The sequence below is a fragment of the Heloderma suspectum genome, chromosome 4, assembly GCF_057233095.1.
Source record: "Heloderma suspectum isolate Gila_16-S chromosome 4, 16-S_ref, whole genome shotgun sequence".
Lineage (NCBI taxonomy): Eukaryota > Metazoa > Chordata > Lepidosauria > Squamata > Helodermatidae > Heloderma > Heloderma suspectum.
Window position 1 is genome coordinate 174999896 of NC_139461.1, and position 17412 is coordinate 175017307.

Here is a 17412-nt window from a genome sequence, read left to right on the forward strand (position 1 = left end):
CAATCTGTGCTGCCTACGAGGCAGCAAGGGAGGGGGAGGGAAGGCGGTTTTCCGGGAACTGAGCTTGGAGCACAGGCTCTGCGGTTGGTTCCCATAAACTGAACAATCCTATGGCTGTCTAGCAGCCACAGGAGTGCACCCATATGCAATTATAGATGTTTACTTCCATTTACTCTTAAATCCTGTAAATCTTGCTTTCCTTAAAAAGTAAAACTGGATTTTAAACAGCTTTTGAGGGGGTTCAACCAAATGTATATTCAGTTCACTCCTGTAGTGCATTTGGTTCAGAGTGAGATTTGGTTCAGATCACATTGAGGGTTTTTTCCCCTAATTAGAGAATTAAGGTTCTGGCAGGCTAGTGAGATTTGAGAAGTTTTTGGACCTTTGTTTTGGGAAGCAGTCAGGGGTGAAAAGACAGGAGATATGCAGGGGAAACCACTGCTGTCCCCATTCTGGAACATGGCCTACAAGCTGTTACAGAGTGGGGCTACATTTGTGGCTGCTGTTTTTATAGCAACCAAACAATTAGCAGAACCTCAAGTTTGGCCTTGAAATCAGTGCAGTGCTTCCTGCTCCTTGCCTCAGACTTTATACTTACTTTGGATATTGACTAAGTGTGTCTGTATGAAGATAGGGGTCACAGGTAATTGAGGAACATCACAGCTTGCTTATCTAACTCAATCATCCTCAATATACAAATCAAATCAGCGCTTTGACCAGAATATTTACATGTTTTATTAAATCTTTACAATCAGCAATTATAATCAAGTACACAGTTTTATATACAAGGATTATGTACATGTTGAGCTCAGACTTTTATCACAGTACACAGTTGCCCTTAGGAATATTGTACACACTTAAAATCACCAGACAGTAAAATCCAACAACAGTACTATTACAGCACCCCTTTAGACTTTTCATAAATTACATCATAAGAAAATATATGGCTGTAAATTGGGCTGGTAAAAAGTCTTATAAAATCCGGATGTATGGTTTGCATTCATAGAATGTTTCCTCTATTGTCCTGACTGTAGGGAAATATCGTCTCTGGGATCTCTATGAACCTGCTATAAGTAACCACACAAAGAAGGATACAAGAGAAGCAGGTTCAGGAAGATTCTGAACAGAGATGAACCCACTATTGTGCCAGCTCCTCTATTACTTTTCCCTAAAGAATGGAGGCATGTGCAAGTCTAAGACTGACACACCTCTCCTAATAGGTACAGGAATGCTCATCCTAAAAGGGCTTCTGTTGTGATATGAAGATATTCATAATTAATAGGTAACCTCTCTCCAAAAAGCAATTTCCAAGTCTAGTTGATAACATGTAAACCTCTTGTTATTGTCAAACAGGCTTATGGCTGTGATGAAGAACTAAGATATAAAAAAGCGCAACCTTTATCTGAGGTAGACTACCACCTTTCAGATGCTCCTTTCTAATGGGAAGGGAGTCTTTCAATAATCCCTGAATCAATGAGGAAAACTCAATCCATTTGCAGATGTTTATAATGTCAGACGCAACCTAAAATCCATGTTACGAACTATATACAAGTAGTAACAGGTAGTGCAAACTCTTAATTAATTATCTGTAGGAAGAAATGAAAATTTAGTGGTTGCTATATGAAGCAGATATAATGCTGTCCAAAGTGTTTTGTGAAGATATAACAACTAGAGAATCAATTTACTAGAAATACCAAATGAGCAATTTCTGCTAAAGGGCTAAAGAAAATTGTAGTTTGATTGGTAAGTTAGTCTAGATCAGAGTTCATATAAAGAAGTTTGTACTAATGGCACTACTATTCTTGACATGCAGAATATCCCATTTACTTTTTACAGTTCTAGCTTAAATTTAGTGCATTCTGTAGGCTTGGCCCCAAATTGCTGAAACCCTTTCGTGGGCATGACCAAACACACATTCTTCTCTGGATCTGGGCCTAAGCTACCAAAGGACACTTCAGAGAAGACTCTAGTCAAATTCCCTGAAGAAATATCCTACCCTCTAAAAATCAAGCCTTAAGCCTAAATACAACTCAATTTGAGACGCTTCACCAAAAAGCTGAAAGCCCCAGTTCAAATACTTTATGTGCAAATAAAAACCATTTGAAAAAAGTTAAAGGACACTTATTTATTAGTCTGCTAGGATTCATCACCATTGTTTCACCCAATTTCTGTGCAATAATATTTCCATTCAGCTAGCACATTCTTGGAAAGATGCGAATGCCTGTACATTTGAAGGTACCTTTTCACACATTGTAACTTTTTGTGTTAGGACCTTTCCGCAGTTCAGACTGCAAACAAACATGACTGACTGACTCTCTCTCTGAATGAGAGACACGGTCAGAAAATTTCTAACAATTTGTGTCACGCTATTTGACCAAGAAACTGTGTGTGTGTGTGTGTGTGTATATATATATATGAATGAATGAATGGTAGAGCTAAACCTGTTCAACAGGGATGTAAAGCAGAGAGCAGGTTCAGCCCATGGGCGAGTGGTGTCTCACATATACAGCTTTACTTTTTTTCATATAAAAAAATCAATAGTTACCATTCACTTCTATGGGGATGGTCAAGTGCTGTGTTAGAGGGCTTGCTGTTGGTGGCCTCTAAAAACATGGCCTCTACTCTAACACTAGATGAGCTAGCCTCTGCTGACAAGGATCATACAGGGGGATGCAACGCTCCCTTTTCCAGGTATTCTTGCAATATACAAATCTTCCCTTCCCACACGTGGCACTGCACATTGTTGTAAGAGACATTTTGTTAATTCTCCATTAAAAATCAGTTAATCAAGTGGCTGCATTGGGCACAGCACACACAGCTGCTGTGTCAAAGCAGTGTCCTAAATGCAAAGTAAATAAAATAAAAACAAGCAGAAATGAAAACGATCAAAATGAAAGTAATTAAGATGGGATATAAATAAGTAATGTCTGGCAGTCTTGTTGTAAATATAATTGTATTAATTCTGCTTGCTTTTTTTTTGTGCCACATTTGGGTTTTTAAAAAAATGATCCTCATTTTAAACTTAAGACATTTGTGAAACATGATTGCTCTCAAACATACTAGGACTTCTACTACAATTTAAAAAGAACATACACATGATACCAGTCTTTCATTGACTTCATATTGTACTATGGACGTACTGTCTCTAGTTTAAGATACTGGCCTTTTTGCCCAATGGGAAAACACAAGACATTTTAAGTTGTATAAAGGAATAGGGATGGTATTGGTGTAAGGCTGACTTCCACATAAGTTATAAAACAAAATAAATTCCATCCCAATTCTAAATGATTTAGTACCTTTTCCAAAAGTTAGCAGGAATGCTAGTTTTTGCTTATTTTTACCTTACCATTGCACGTGGAAGGTTCAAAATCAAAGTGATGGGAGTGTAGAGAAGCGCTCTTGCCCCAGATTCAAGTCTCAGAACTTTCTGTGATTTTTATTTATTTTTGCTAACAGAACCCATTGCCTTTGGTTTATAAACTATCTTGACTTGAACTAGGAACTTCAGGAAGAAAATCCAAGTTGTCTTGGTCATTCTTCAAAGTAATAAATGGAAGAAGTGATAAGGAGGTGCAACACGCTCACTATATCAAGCGGCAAAGGACAAGTCACAGCCGCCTGTTGTTCGGCCCTCAAAATAAAGGCACAACAGCCTGAAGTACCTTCTGCCATGTCTCCATAAAGGCTTTTGAGATACAGTATTGACCTCTGAAACAGTATCGTTGCAACAGCCAGCCCCACAGCCTTCCATTTTGCCAAGATGTCATGCCCCAACTAGCCACTCAGACTCAGTGGTGTATTAATCCCATTGCATTAATTCTTTGCCTCCTAAGGCTAAGGCAAGCTAACCCACAAGAACCTGGAACACAGGAGGAATCCAAATCATTCCCTGAATGAACCTCCTGTGTTACAGCACCATGCAAAGGTACCCTGCAAATGGGTCAATTGCACATTCCCATTCTTAAAAACAGGGAAAACAAAAGAAAATACACATTATAACACATGCTGGCTTTTGCCGATAAAACCTGGCTGCTCGTCACAATACTGAACAATTCTTTAATTTTCAGATATTAGGGCCTTACTATCCTCCATAAAGTTCACTGTTTTCTAGTCCCACAAGCATGTTATTTGAAGTTATAATTCATCCTTTTCCATCATTTCAAATGCTTCTATGTCTTCATTCCAATCAGCTAAAATTGATTCCATAGACTGGCCTTTATTATCCCAGCTATTACTGGGATTGGAATCCATCTCAATCTTTGATTGTTCCTCAGGGTGATTATCCAGTTCTGACACTTGACTGCTACTACTAGTTTCTTGGAGTTTGGGTATACAAGAATCCTGGTTTGTAAGAGAAACAGTATTGCTGCCAAACTCTGCAAGTGAATTCAAACCACCTTCTCCTTCAGAGTCTTGACCGACCAAGTTCAAATCTGTTGAGATCTCTTCTGACATCTGGTTATGAGAATCATTATCAGATGACTTCTGATCCACGTTTTCCATTTCCAAATCTTAGAGAAAAAGAGATGGAAATAAATAAATATTATTTTCAAAATACTTATTTTGCTACCTGGAAGGACAGTTGCATTTTGTTCCATAAGGTTGAAACTGAACACTCAGCCAAACATTTCACTGTGACTATTAAGATATGATCACAAATAATTAATGGCAACTGACAGTAACTGTTACCGGGAGGTAAATGGTATGGGCACTATTTATAATGTAAAATACATCGCTGTTATGTGTCTGTATGTTTAGTTTAATATTTTTATTAGTTGTATTACATACTCTGTTGTGTTTATTTTGCGTATCTTATCTTTGCTTTACTGTTTGTTTTAATAACTGTTTCATTTACTAACATGTGGAAATGTCTATGGACTAAACTATTTGGGCTATTTTTGAATTTTAGGGCAACATTAATTTCATGGTTGCTAAAGTCAATAAATATAATTTGCCGCCAGGTAGTCTGACTGGACTACCAGGTGACCAGTCAGCCTAAATCTGTATGAGATTTGTTTTTCTTACTCTGACTGCCTATACCTGACTAAAACCTAGCTTTTTATAAGCTTGAAGAATCTCTGGCCCCAAAACAGAATTTGCCAAATTCAAAATTTGATCAAAAGGGAGCAATCCTATGGCTGCTAGACAATGTCTTGACGGCCATAGGATTTTTTGGTTTCTGGGAACTGATCTCGGAGCCCAGAAACCTCACTCCCTGCCACCTTGTGATGGCAGGGTTTGTCTTGATGGGTTTGTCCCCATCTCTGCACTCATAACTTCAGCACAGAGCAGGTGAAAAGGGGGCATTCTCAGGGGCAGGAAGGGAACTATGGAAGCCTTGTTATGATGCCTCCTATGTGCCATGTGGCCTCCCCACCACCTCCTGCTTCAAGGTCCCCAGCTAGACAGCCAAAATCAGCTGTCTAGCCGCAAATGCAGGGTGGCAAGAGGGCAGAGGAGAGGATCCCCTCCGTGCTTTGCCTGCCCTGCATTGGATAGCTGGCCACCTCCGAGTTCAGAGGCGGCTGACTATCCCCATAGGATTGCGCCCTATGTCTATCTGAGTAAGTTGAGAACATCCTAACTTCAGGGAATCCTTTCCCACAAAGTTATTTTCAGAGCAATCCTTGAGCACTGTAGAAGATTCCTCAGGCTTGTACAAGGATATTGCTTTTGCCCCACACAAACTGAATCACCTAGAATGTGACCAGCACTGCAGCTGTGCCTTCTGAGAGAACAGTGATAATGCTGAACAAGCTGCCTGGACAGGCTTAACAACTATCATTGATCTTCTGAAGGAGAGACCCCAAGGTTCCTAGGTACACATTAAATACTACTAGGATAGATAGATGATAGACAGACAGACCAATCTGTGGGACCAACAAGTCAACAGCATCTTGATTATTTTAAACACACACTACCCACAAATCAAGGCTTAGGTCATTCTGGTTAATTTCTACCACCATTCAATGTAGTAAGAAGAAATATACCTGTCAAAAAATAACGTTTTTAAGGAATTCTTTGCAAAATTGTACAGATATATTTGATACTTACTGCTATCAATAATGTAGTTTGGAATCATTTTATCTTTAAATATAGTTGCTGATATTCCAAGGACAGCACAGGGAGAAGGGAAAAAGCACATGCAATTTAAATCCAAGACCTACTATTGTACACATGGTAATTCATTAACATAACAGCTGCTTTAGGAAAACGAAACTGAGGCGATCATACTAACAATGGAATGTGATACAAGATTCAGAAATCTGCAGTCTGAATGGAAATATTTTAGGAGCATGCAGAAGGAAGTTAGCCAGATTTAAAGAGAATGCCAACTAAGCTCTAGCTAAGGACTACCTAGATCTGAACAGGATTCACAACTATTTAAATCTCAAAATTGATGTGACAAGGCTGCAATCAAACTGAAGTTGAACTTTGAAGTTCCACTGGTTTCAATGGTTTAAGTTATACTTAAAACACTCCCATGGAACTCAACAGAACTCCAAAGTGCTCAAGATGGCCTGGATCATGCTCAAGGCTTGTACTTCTATGTTTAACAACCGCAGAGTTAATACTTTCCACGAATTTACCTGAAACAGTTATGCTGATATCTATAGGCTCCTGGATTGTATTAAACTGGCCTTCCATTGGCTAAATTGTAAATCTTCTGGGAAGACAACTGTTTCAATGCTATTACATATATTAGCTTAAAGATCAAAATTTATCCAGGACTTCTGAAAGAACTCATTACTAAAAGTTTATCAGTTAGCTATCTACTTCATCCGTCTACATTAAGAAAACGTAGTAAGCCACTACTAATGAAATCTTTACCCCATTGCTTAATATAATCTCTGTCAAAATAAGGGCAAGAGATATCGCCAGTCTTAGCATTAAAACTGTGTATAACAAGGATTTGAAACAGGCTGGTTGGACATCATGATAAACCCTGGTTTGTTTTAACAGGAATGAGCCACGGCAAGCCTCAAGCTTGTATGACTCCCTCCCCTTCTCTGGCCCAGCTGTGAGGTGAGGATTGGAAACTTGTTTGTATTTTTGATCAGTCATAGTTTAGTGTTACATCCAAACCCTAAACTGTGGTTAAGCATAACCAAGGTTTGTTGCAACAAACCAGCTTCATAACCCATGGTTTGAGGCTGGCTTGTTTCAAACAAACTGCAATTAACATTAACATTGGGTTTGGACAAAAACAACAAGCTGCAGTTAATCAAAAACAGAAGCAAAAACCATAGTTTGAAGTTTAATATCCTGGCTTGTTCCAAAGCTGTTAACCATAGTTTTCCAGTTCAGATGAAACAGGAAACTATAGTTAATGGAAGACTACCTCGTTTGTTTGCTGGCAGGAATGAAGAGGCTGTGACCCGGTTCAGATGATCAAACAACCCATGATTAACAAAACATGGATAGTTTGTGAGCGCGTGCTAGCTCCAGCCCACTTCCACTTTTGGGAACAATCCATGGTTGTTATCATGACATCCTAACCTGGAACTCTGGGTTGTTTATGGGTTAAACAACCCAGAGTTAACCTAACAATCTCCCAGGGTTTGTTGTTGGGTTAACCCAGGATTGTTTAACCCATGAACAACCCAGAGTTTTCAGGTTCACATGTCACAAAATAATCCAGGAATGGGTTGAAAGCAGAAATGGTGGGCACACAGGAGGCAGCGTACTCAATGCTTCATGTGTCCCCAGCAATTCCTGAGTTAAACAAACCAGCAATTGCAGTATGATGTACAAACTGGGTCACTGTGCACGCACGTGTGTATGTATGGCCAGAAGAGTTGTTCACACATTATTAAGCAGAGATAAGATAGTCCAAACTTGCCCAGTATGCCTGAAATAGTTTTTTTTTTCCTCCTGTGTAGGAGAAGGGTTCACTTAGAGAAATTGAGATGCTATATTTAATATTTTTAAATAATGCTAATTTGGAAGAAGCTGGAATATTGATTGGTAACTGTCCCAAGACTCATGTACATCCCATTACTTATGCCTCTCTCCCTCTTTCTATATTCTCTCCACAAACACTAAAATTTAGATTGTAAGCTCATGGGGGCAGGAGCTGTTTTTCATTCTTGTTCAATAGTTTTGCCTTTACCTCTGTCTTTTGCTTTGTCAGAGAGAAGTACTTCTACTGCTTCATACTCCTGGATGGCATCAAGAATAATACTGCCTTCCTTGTTGAACAGAAACAGCATGGGGATAGTGATGTCATCTGTATTCTTCCCATCACCTGCCATCTGGAAAAGAGGGGCTGTGTCGCTGCTGCTTCCTTCATTGTCATCTAGATAGCAAAAAGTCAGAAGTAGTGTTTCCATTAATATATCACTTTCACCCAAATTTTCATTGATCATTTTACATCCCCAATAATAGAGGCCCCATTCACATGGCAAATTCCCACCCACACGGGCAAATTAATTAACCCACAATTTGCTGGGTCACATGCCGCAGACAAGCAACTTCCACTTTGCATTATCAGCTTCTGATTGGCCAGATCATAGGTTGTTGCGTGACGTGCAAACCTGGACACTTTTGGTTGTTTGTGGGTTAAACAACCCAAATTTAAGCTAAGGACTAATTGTAGGTTAACTTTGGGTTGTTCAATCCATGAACAACCCAAAGTATCCAGATTCACACATCACACAACAACCAATGATCTGGCCAGTCGGAGGATGATTATGCAAAGTGGAGTGGCTCACACATGGCATGCAACCTAGCAAATCATATGTTAAATAACCCATGTTTTGCCACCGTTACGTGCAAACTGGGTCTGAGAGTAGTATTCTAAAAGACTGGTCTAAGTCTCAACCATGGCAGGAGCTTGAAAATCACTTCAGACAGATCAAAGTTTGAGCCTCTTTTAAAAGGAATCTAGGATATATTTACAGACAGAGGTGCTGATTTTATGAATTTCATAACCTAAAATGGTTAACACTTAATTTCTAGCAAATAGCTGAGGAGAGAAATGAAACTCTCAACTGTTCCAATTTCTGATGCACAGCAAAAAAAAAAAAAAGCCATAAGGTCCAGTGAAGGCCTTATATTTATATACTTTGAAAACTAGCCATCCATCTACACACACAAAGTAAGGATCCAAAGAACTGTAAAATCAGTTCTGTATTTAAGCTTGTTTTTCTCAGCAGTCCACCTGCTACCCTGATACGTCACAAATGGCTTTTGAAGCTGAAGGGTCTTTCCACTTCAGAACTATTTGAGTGCAAATTCATACCTGCTGTAACAATTCAAACACCACACAATTAACCACAACATCTTTGTAGAACTTCAGTTTTATTTACCAATAACGATGCCACCGATGGCTCCAGCTTTTTGGATGTTCCGTGCCTTTTCTGCAAACATACACTGCCCTCTCTGCATCAAGGCAATTTTCTCCTTCAGTGCTTCAGGATTGGTGATCTCAGAGCATCCATTATATGGTTTACTGACTGCAACAAATCCTCTTGTCTGTGGAAGAGATGAGAGGCTTTAGCATACAATCTTCAAGCCTACAGAAGGTGCACACTCTCCCCAGTAAAACATCTGAACTGCATGTTATGCAATATATATACCACAACCCAACCCAGAATTAAGTGCACTTTAACTCACTGAAATCAGTGAGCTTCAGCACACTGCAATAGATTATGGCCAGTAACTTCAGTCCAGATACTCCTTTAGAATTTCCTCTTTTCATTACTCATGTTTTTCATTCTAATTAAGAGTAGTGACATGAACCTTGTACCATTTTTAAGTGATTTAAGTTTACACAACTTGTTTCCCCATGAATCTGAAGTAAACAAAAGTTGGCTCTATTATGGGCTCCTAATCTAAGTAACCTTTTTTCCAAATATATTAAACACATCTAGCCTTGATCTGGTAGCTCTCATCTAAAGCTGTAGACTCTGTGTACCTTGAGTTACTGTATGCGTTTTAACAAAGGCTGGGGGACACATTCATTTGGTTCATATTTTAATGAAAACACATCTAAATTACACTTCCTGAGCCAATACACAGCTATACTTAGATAGTCACACTTTTCTAAATTTGGTAATGTAGTTCCCCAATTGAAACATGTGGGAGCAAAACCAATGCTGACAGATTCATCCATCCCTAGTTTTAGCTAGGCAGCTTGCCAAATCAAAAATGGCTTTCATTGATTAGTTGCTTAGATCCTTATTGATGTAGGCTGGGAATGGTTATAGGACTGAAATAGTCCTGTTCACACTGGTTGAATGAGTATGACTATACTCCTCCTGGATGTCTTGGCTACCTTCAACATCACTGAGCATGGTAGCCTTCTGTATTGCCTGTGTTGGGTGGGAACTGGAGGCATTGCACTGGCTCCTCCCCTACCTCACACGGGCAGATAACAAGGTGATACCATCATCTGACAACAGCCACTGGGTGGATCCAAAATTAAGAAAAAAAGTAAAGGTGTCCCCAACCAGTCATGTCCAACTCTAGGGTGTGGTGCTCATCTCCATTTCTAAGCCGAAGAGCCAGCGCTGTCCAAAGACGCTTCCGTGGTCATGTGGCCAGCATGATTGAACACCGAGGTGCACGGAACGCTGTTACCTTTCCCACCTAAGCGGTACCTATTTATCTACTTGCAATTTCTTGCTTTCGAACTGCTAGGTTGGCAGAAGCTGGGACTGAAGACAGGAGCTCACTCCGTCACACAGCACTCGGGTCTCGAACTGCTGTCCTGCCGACCTTCCAGCCTGCAGTTCAGCGTCTTAACCACTAAGCCACCGCCCCCCCCCCCCAATTAAGAAAATTAAGAAACTGGGATATAAATGTAAGGCATACATTTATAAATAAAACAGAAGAGTTGAAGAATGGAGGAACCTTCGTAAAATGTTCACTAGCTGCAAGGAAAGTTCCTATCTCCTTCTTTGCACAATTCAGGTATTTATTCTGCTTCAGAGCAGAGGGTTAGACCAAATGGCCATAGAAGTACCCTTATTTTTATCTTGCAGAAGATTTAGTAGGTTTACAAGACGATGATAGTTTGACAGCAAAGAAGCTTTAAATGCTAACTTTTAAGAAGTTAGTTATGTGCATACATGTCTCCACCTCACTCCAGTTAGGGTGAGAAAGCACACTTAGGTATTTTTATCATTAGCTGGAGGGGAATTGTATACATAAGCAGGTGCTGCAGTGAGATTCCTCAGCTCAATTCACCAGCTGGAACTGCACAGGCATAGCCCTCTACATAAAACTGAAACCTTGCCAAGCATTCAGGAGTGCTAGGTTGTCTCCCTCTACTCCCTCTTTCCTGCCAAATAGCTGATGAATGAGACTTCATCTTTTTTTCCTTTGTTTGTTTAAAAGGCTCTGCATCTGCTCTGTGTACACCCTTACTGAATTGGAGCCACACACTTTAAAATACTTCTAAGAAATTGGAAACGCAGGTTCTTATCCTTATGTTCCAAGGTAAGTTCATTTTAACATACCACAAAATAACAGTTACAGTACATAGTAATAATTTATTAGATGAATCAGGTTTGATATAATTTATCCTATCACTTCTTGGGGCCCTCATAACAAAGGAATAAATGCGGGCTCTGTCTGAAGTTCCTGGCCCTTTCCAGATAAAACACCAGTACCTGACAAATGTCCAGGATATGTAGAGAAGACTCCAAGAGTGTGAACAAGCTACAGAAGAAAACCAGGAGGGTGATATCCTGACTAAGGTGGAAAAGGGAGTACACTTCAGGGAGTAATGAAATATTCAGGCTGAGGATCACTTTGTCCCTATGCATGAGCAAGAAGGGTGGGTCATGCTGGAGGACACACAGTTTGCTCGCTTGTTATAGCAAGCGAAAAGGCAACCTTCCAGGATAAAAGCCGAAGTGACTGGAGGGATCTCAAAAGATGGATTCATCAACTGCAATGGGACCACAGAGAGGCTCCAAGAAGGTGTTGGTAAGGCATGCAGTGGATGTTGGTTAGACAGTCCTTTCATAAACATTTAACTGCAGGATGAGAGAACACAAAATAGTTTTCATCTGGGCAGTGATTAGTGGGAACCACTGCTGAGTAGACTAACTGATGAAGTAGACAAACCTTTGTTTTTCAGAGACGACAGAAGTCCACCACTGTACACAGAGAACAGCTGCATGCAATGGTGTTTGATGCTGCCAAACATTTCAGGAATGTGTTCCATTTAGCTGTATAGGATGCTCTGGTGGATGGTTTTGGGTCACTTGAAGGATCTGGTCATCTCAGGTGCCAAACAAACCACACTGTCAAGCTCAGGCTTCAAAGGTCTGGGTGAAAGATTCTGCCCCAGTCCTCAGACAGCAGTGAGGAGGAAGCTAATGGAAGGTTTGGTCCACGAGGCGCATCACCATTGTGAACGAAGGCTGCCTGGGCCACTCAGGGGTGTACAATGTGTTCGATCCCAAGCAATCTTCACCACCATGTGCATTTGTAGAGAAATGGCTCTGACCAATACTTAAAGAACGTGTCCTGCCCTACTACAATACAGGTTGCACTGTCTGTTGGTCCACATGGTAACGATATCCACAAAGGAAGTCCCCCAGTGATGGAACAGCATGCATACTGCCCACGGTGTGAATTTCCACTTGTGAGAGCATTGATTCCTTCTCAGCAAGTCTGCCAACAAATTGCAGTCCCTGGGAAGGGAGTCTCTGCATAGGACATGCCACTCCCAAAAATGTACTGCCAGATATAGAAGGATGTGAGACCTCATTTCCGCAACTCCCTCCCCCCCCCCCCCCCACACACACTGTGTTCATATAATATATAACAGCCATCTTGACTTTTACAACCTGGATACCTGAAATGAAATATCTTGACATTGTTTAACTTATCTGCCAATAACAAGACTGGGCTGGAGGTCGTTAGCTGGTGACATCCATGTAAGTAGTCATATACAGTTTCTGGTCCCAGTTCAGTGAACTCACTGAAAAGGCCATTCCCATCAAAAGGAAGGTCAAGAATCTATTTTTTAGCCTCTTGGGTAAGAGCAGTAGATTGCAGCTGCCATAGATTAGGAACTTCAATTGGCCATATGGCAGGTGTAACTCCTAACATATTCAAGGCCTCACGTTGAAATATTTGAGTCATCTCACATGTCATCTGGCAAGTGCTTAAAAAATGAGACAGCTTTTCCCCACAAATAATGCTGATACCTGGACAAGCAGGCTTGATAATCAGCTACACTAGAAGACAAAACAGCCACTGAATAACCGTTTCTGGCCCAGAACACTGAGTCTATATACCTCATCTGTAGGTGTAGAATGTGCTTGCTGCCTGGACTTTGGCTGTGTTGCTTCTAGTATGATGGCGTTAGGTGCAGAATGTTTAAAAAGAAATACAGTCCTTTTCTTGTATTTGATAGAGGCTTTCAGTCTTCATTGACATTAGTGGTACAGAGAACATTTCTGCTCTTTTTTTGTGACAGTCACAAGACATCTTCTGTGTATGGCCTAGTTTTTTCTATCGGTGGCATGGGGCATTGGTTGCCAACATTTCCACCTGGTGAAGGTGTCACAGAGGAAGAGGACTCAGAGTCAGAATCTTCAATTCCTGAAGATAATACTAAGATTTTGGAAGCCAAACAGTCACTGGTTTGGGCGGCTGAGAGAGCAGTGGGATCTGGGAGGAATTTGAAGTCACAGGTACCACCACTAGAAAGACTGGTGAAAGAGGCAAAGCCTTCAAAACCTCCAAAGCAGAAACGGTAACACTAAGTAATGACAAAGGAAGGAGTGAGATGTTGTGCAGGCACTGTTGCTGTATGTATTGCAGGTGCTGGTAAAGCTATTGCTGGTAGGAACTTGTGGAAATATGCAACCTTCTGGGCCATAGGTGCCAAAGGTGCTGTAAGGAAAACCCTCACACTAAAGGTACTGAGGTAACTGAGAGGAAAATCACAAAACAGAAAGAACACTAAGATGACAGGAAGAAGGGAATAAACAAAGAATAAAAGGATTGATGTTACACTAAGCAGTGTTCCCTAGTTGCTCCCACTGTGGCAGTTGGCGAGGAACTAAGCAGGAAGGCAGGAGCCATGCCCCTTTGAGTGTGTGCTTGGAAGCAGGGCTAGGTGCCTGCCAGAATTCTAGTCCACCTATAGAAGTTTCCCGAAATAGGCCTTGCCCAAGTGCAGAACTGATACATGGTAGTGTACAGAGCCCATGAAGAAGCATCTTGGCTTTTTCAAAAGGTTTTTCTTGCAGACTAATTTGTATCATTTTTACTGGCTGCAGTTTTTAACTGGAATTTTCATCTGGCTCTTTCTTTGTAGATATGTCCTGGCCTTTATAATGTGGGGCTATTGCTTGAATGATTTGCTTTGTAAGCACTTGAGGTTATGTATACATGGCAGAGAACGCAGCATATAATTTTTTATAAATTACTCTCTCTCTCTTTGCCCCTCTCAAAGTAACCATATTGTTTGCAAGTGATTAACCAGAAGTGTTCTTTGGGCTCCCTTCCTCTGACTTAGCCATCTGTTTTTAGCCATAGTTTTACTCAGCTGCTTTCTTGACTTAAGAAGGCTTGTAAAAGAACTCCTGCTTAAGATGTATTACGCCCTATATGTGAGCAGTTTCTCAGCACATGTGCACACCCACACAACATTAAAAAACAAATTGATTTAAGGTATTAAAATGCTGCAAAGACAGTACGCACCCCTGATTTGTGTTTCGATAGATCCGTTCCAAATTGTGCAGGCCCAGCTGTCAAAACTACTCTGCCAAAGAAGGGGTGGGAAACAATTTGAACTGCACGAGGAGGTAGTTGCTGCTCTTTTTGTTGTTGACTGGACAGCTCAATCATTTCTTGCATGAACCGTAAACCATCTTCAGCATCCAGTGAACTTGCTGCCTAATGAAAGTCAAGCAAGCAAATTCTCATATTTTAACTAGCATTTTCCAGATTTTTTTTCCTACTCTAACAATGCATACAAAATATGACAGGTTCTCTTTGAAGACACTTGATAATTAGCTGCTCTGAACTTCTAGATATCTAGTTGTGGCCAGTGTTTTAGGAATACTTATTTTGTTAAAAAGACAGAATTTAACAAACATGTATTGATTCATCAAGATATTAATATCCCACTTTTTGTGCTGAAGGGAGTTTTCATTGTAAAAGTCCAGATACATACTAAAGCATAAAAACAACACAATCAGCAAACAAAAGGAACCACCATACTGCCAGCACCAAGAGACAATGCCCAGTAAAAGAGCTCAGAGGACCGGAAATGCCCTCTGAAATAAAAACAGTCTGAAATAAAAACAGCTTGCTGCCAGCAAGCCACAAACAGGGAGGAATGTACCTCCCCTGTAAAGGAATTCCAAAGCCTCAGTGTCACCATCAAAAAGGCCAGGTCAAAGTAATCCCCCTGCCCAGCCAAAAATTTGAAGCATATTGGGTTCAGCTTCACAATATGCTGTTAACAAGTCTTTAAAAAACCTGTCTGCCCCCAAACATCTAAACATGCTTGAATAGCCCCCCCAGGTTAACTTGAGTTTATACAGCATCAAGAAATAAGATGGTGTTGTCCAGCTATTACACAGAAGTTAGGGCAAGCAGCATTTGAAAATTACTTTGTGTGCCTAAAATTTAACAGTGGTGGGATGTCATCTCCCTACCTGTCCAAAACTAATACTATACAAATGAGAGCAGGGTCACTCTAAGGCCTAGAGCAGGGCAACATCTTACTTGGATAGCATGCTGCACCAACTGGACTCTGCCATCTTTGAGATGAATCAAGCTGACTCCCATCTTCTTCAGTATCTCTAAATGCTCAGGATTACTGGCCATGAAATCCCTGGCTCTCAATGGAGGCTTTGCTCCACTGCCCAAACTCTCCTCCCTGCAAGAAAAAGAGAACACTAGCAAAATTTTAAGAACTGAATTGATGTGTCTAAACAATATACATGAGGTGTGCATGACTGAAGCATAGATGCATTATCATCAGAGGCCATTGAGTGGGTAGTGAATTGATGTAAAAGCTTTTGGAACCTGGCAGGCAGAAAATGCACTCTAGTATTTCTCACTGTCTTCTCTAGATCTTTAAAGTCTTGTCTCTCTTATAGCACACACTGTTGTCAAAATGAGGGCTCAAGTTCAATTCTTCACTTTGTTACCAAATATATTTCTTGTCATGCCCTTCTGCTCCTTCCTCAAAACCCTGCTAAAAACCATCCATTTAACTATATCCCTCCCCTCCCTCCCTCCCTCTCTCTCTCTCTCTCTCTCTCTCTCGCACACACCTTTTGAAATCACAGATCCATGCTTTCAAAGCTCTCTTCTCTCCCTGCTCGGGTGGGAAGGCTTCTGAAACAGGACAGCCCATCAGAGACACCACAGGCCACAAGTGGCCTGTGGGCTTCCAACTTCTGCCATACAGTATTCCATATGCCAGTTGTCTCGATTAAAATAACCTGCTTCACCAGGGCATGTAGCAATAGCATATCCAGGATTCCTGGCCCAGGGAAGCACCATGCTGGTGTGTTAAGGCTGCATTTTTAAGAACAGATAGTCCCATTTAAACACGAAGCCAGACAGATGCTTTTAGTTTAACACTTTTAAAATCAGGTCATTCTTTTCTCCCTTTCCCTTGTTGTCCTTTCCACTTTCCAGCCATTAAGTTTCTTGGTGAGGTAACCTCATGTAACAAATCATGCACTGAGGAAATAATGATATAGAAAAAATATCTCTTCTTAAACAAAAAGCAAGCATTTTTCCCTTACAGAACATAACTGCTTTTGATGAACCAAAACCAGGATCTACTGATTAAATCTGCACAAATATATTTTAGGCCAGAAGAAAACAGATTCAGGCTCCCTTTCTTATATAAGCTGAAAATGAAACATTAATAAAATAACCTGATCTAGCTCAAATATGCAAAAACCCCAAGTGGATAAACTCAACAGAAGCAGTTTGTGACGTTTTTTAAAAAATCAGGGTATAGAAAGGATAAACTAATCTTACGCTCTGGAAATTCCCCTAGGACAACTCTTGTCCACCACATTTTTCAGAGGTTCCCTGATACTCTGAGCAAACATAGGATCGTTTGGAAAGAGGATTTGCGTGTTGGGGCATGTCCAGTCAAAGTTGCTATCATCCAGCTCTGTGTATTCTGTAGTCTGTAAAGGGAAAAACGGCAGGTAGAATTTGCTGTTTATAGATTTTATAACCACAGGCCAACACATTACTTTATGAAACACACCACACCTAAACACAAAAACGAATATGTAGACAGAAAGGGAATCCCCCTTGCAAGTGACCAGGATTTAATATACACAGTCCTGACAACGTATATTTGTATGCATCAAAGCCAGTCACTCTCGGTGTAACATCGTAAGAGTAATGGAAAAGATACTTTATTCTGGAAGTTGAATTCTAGTCTACAGTTACATTAAT

At 40.6% G+C, this 17412-nt stretch overlaps 1 protein-coding gene and 1 long non-coding RNA gene across 7 annotated transcripts in view; one reads left to right on the forward strand and one right to left on the reverse strand.

Moving 5' to 3' along the window:
* Positions 1–9879, forward strand: part of LOC146347791 (uncharacterized) — a 31241-nt gene extending 21362 nt beyond the window's left edge. The window contains exons 2-3 of the long non-coding RNA XR_014790420.1: positions 6964–7026; positions 8135–9879. This is a non-coding gene — a long non-coding RNA (uncharacterized LOC146347791). The remainder of the gene's footprint in view (positions 1–6963; positions 7027–8134) is intronic.
* EDEM3 (ER degradation enhancing alpha-mannosidase like protein 3) overlaps positions 2935–17412 on the reverse strand; it is a 47900-nt gene continuing 33422 nt past the window's right edge. For 3 of the 6 annotated variants that reach the window (XM_084851366.1, XM_084851364.1, XM_084851367.1), the window contains 7 exons: positions 16981–17135; positions 15706–15859; positions 14674–14868; positions 9312–9477; positions 8114–8299; positions 6055–6102; positions 2935–4511 (listed from right to left, as the gene is read on the reverse strand). In XM_084851366.1, the coding sequence (XP_084707492.1) occupies positions 4135–4511; positions 6055–6102; positions 8114–8299; positions 9312–9477; positions 14674–14868; positions 15706–15859; positions 16981–17135 (1281 nt within the window). In that variant the 3' untranslated portion in view covers positions 2935–4134. The remainder of the gene's footprint in view (positions 4512–6054; positions 6103–8113; positions 8300–9311; positions 9478–14673; positions 14869–15705; positions 15860–16980; positions 17136–17412) is intronic. The other 3 variants (XM_084851368.1, XM_084851365.1, XM_084851369.1) reach the window with 1 other exon arrangement.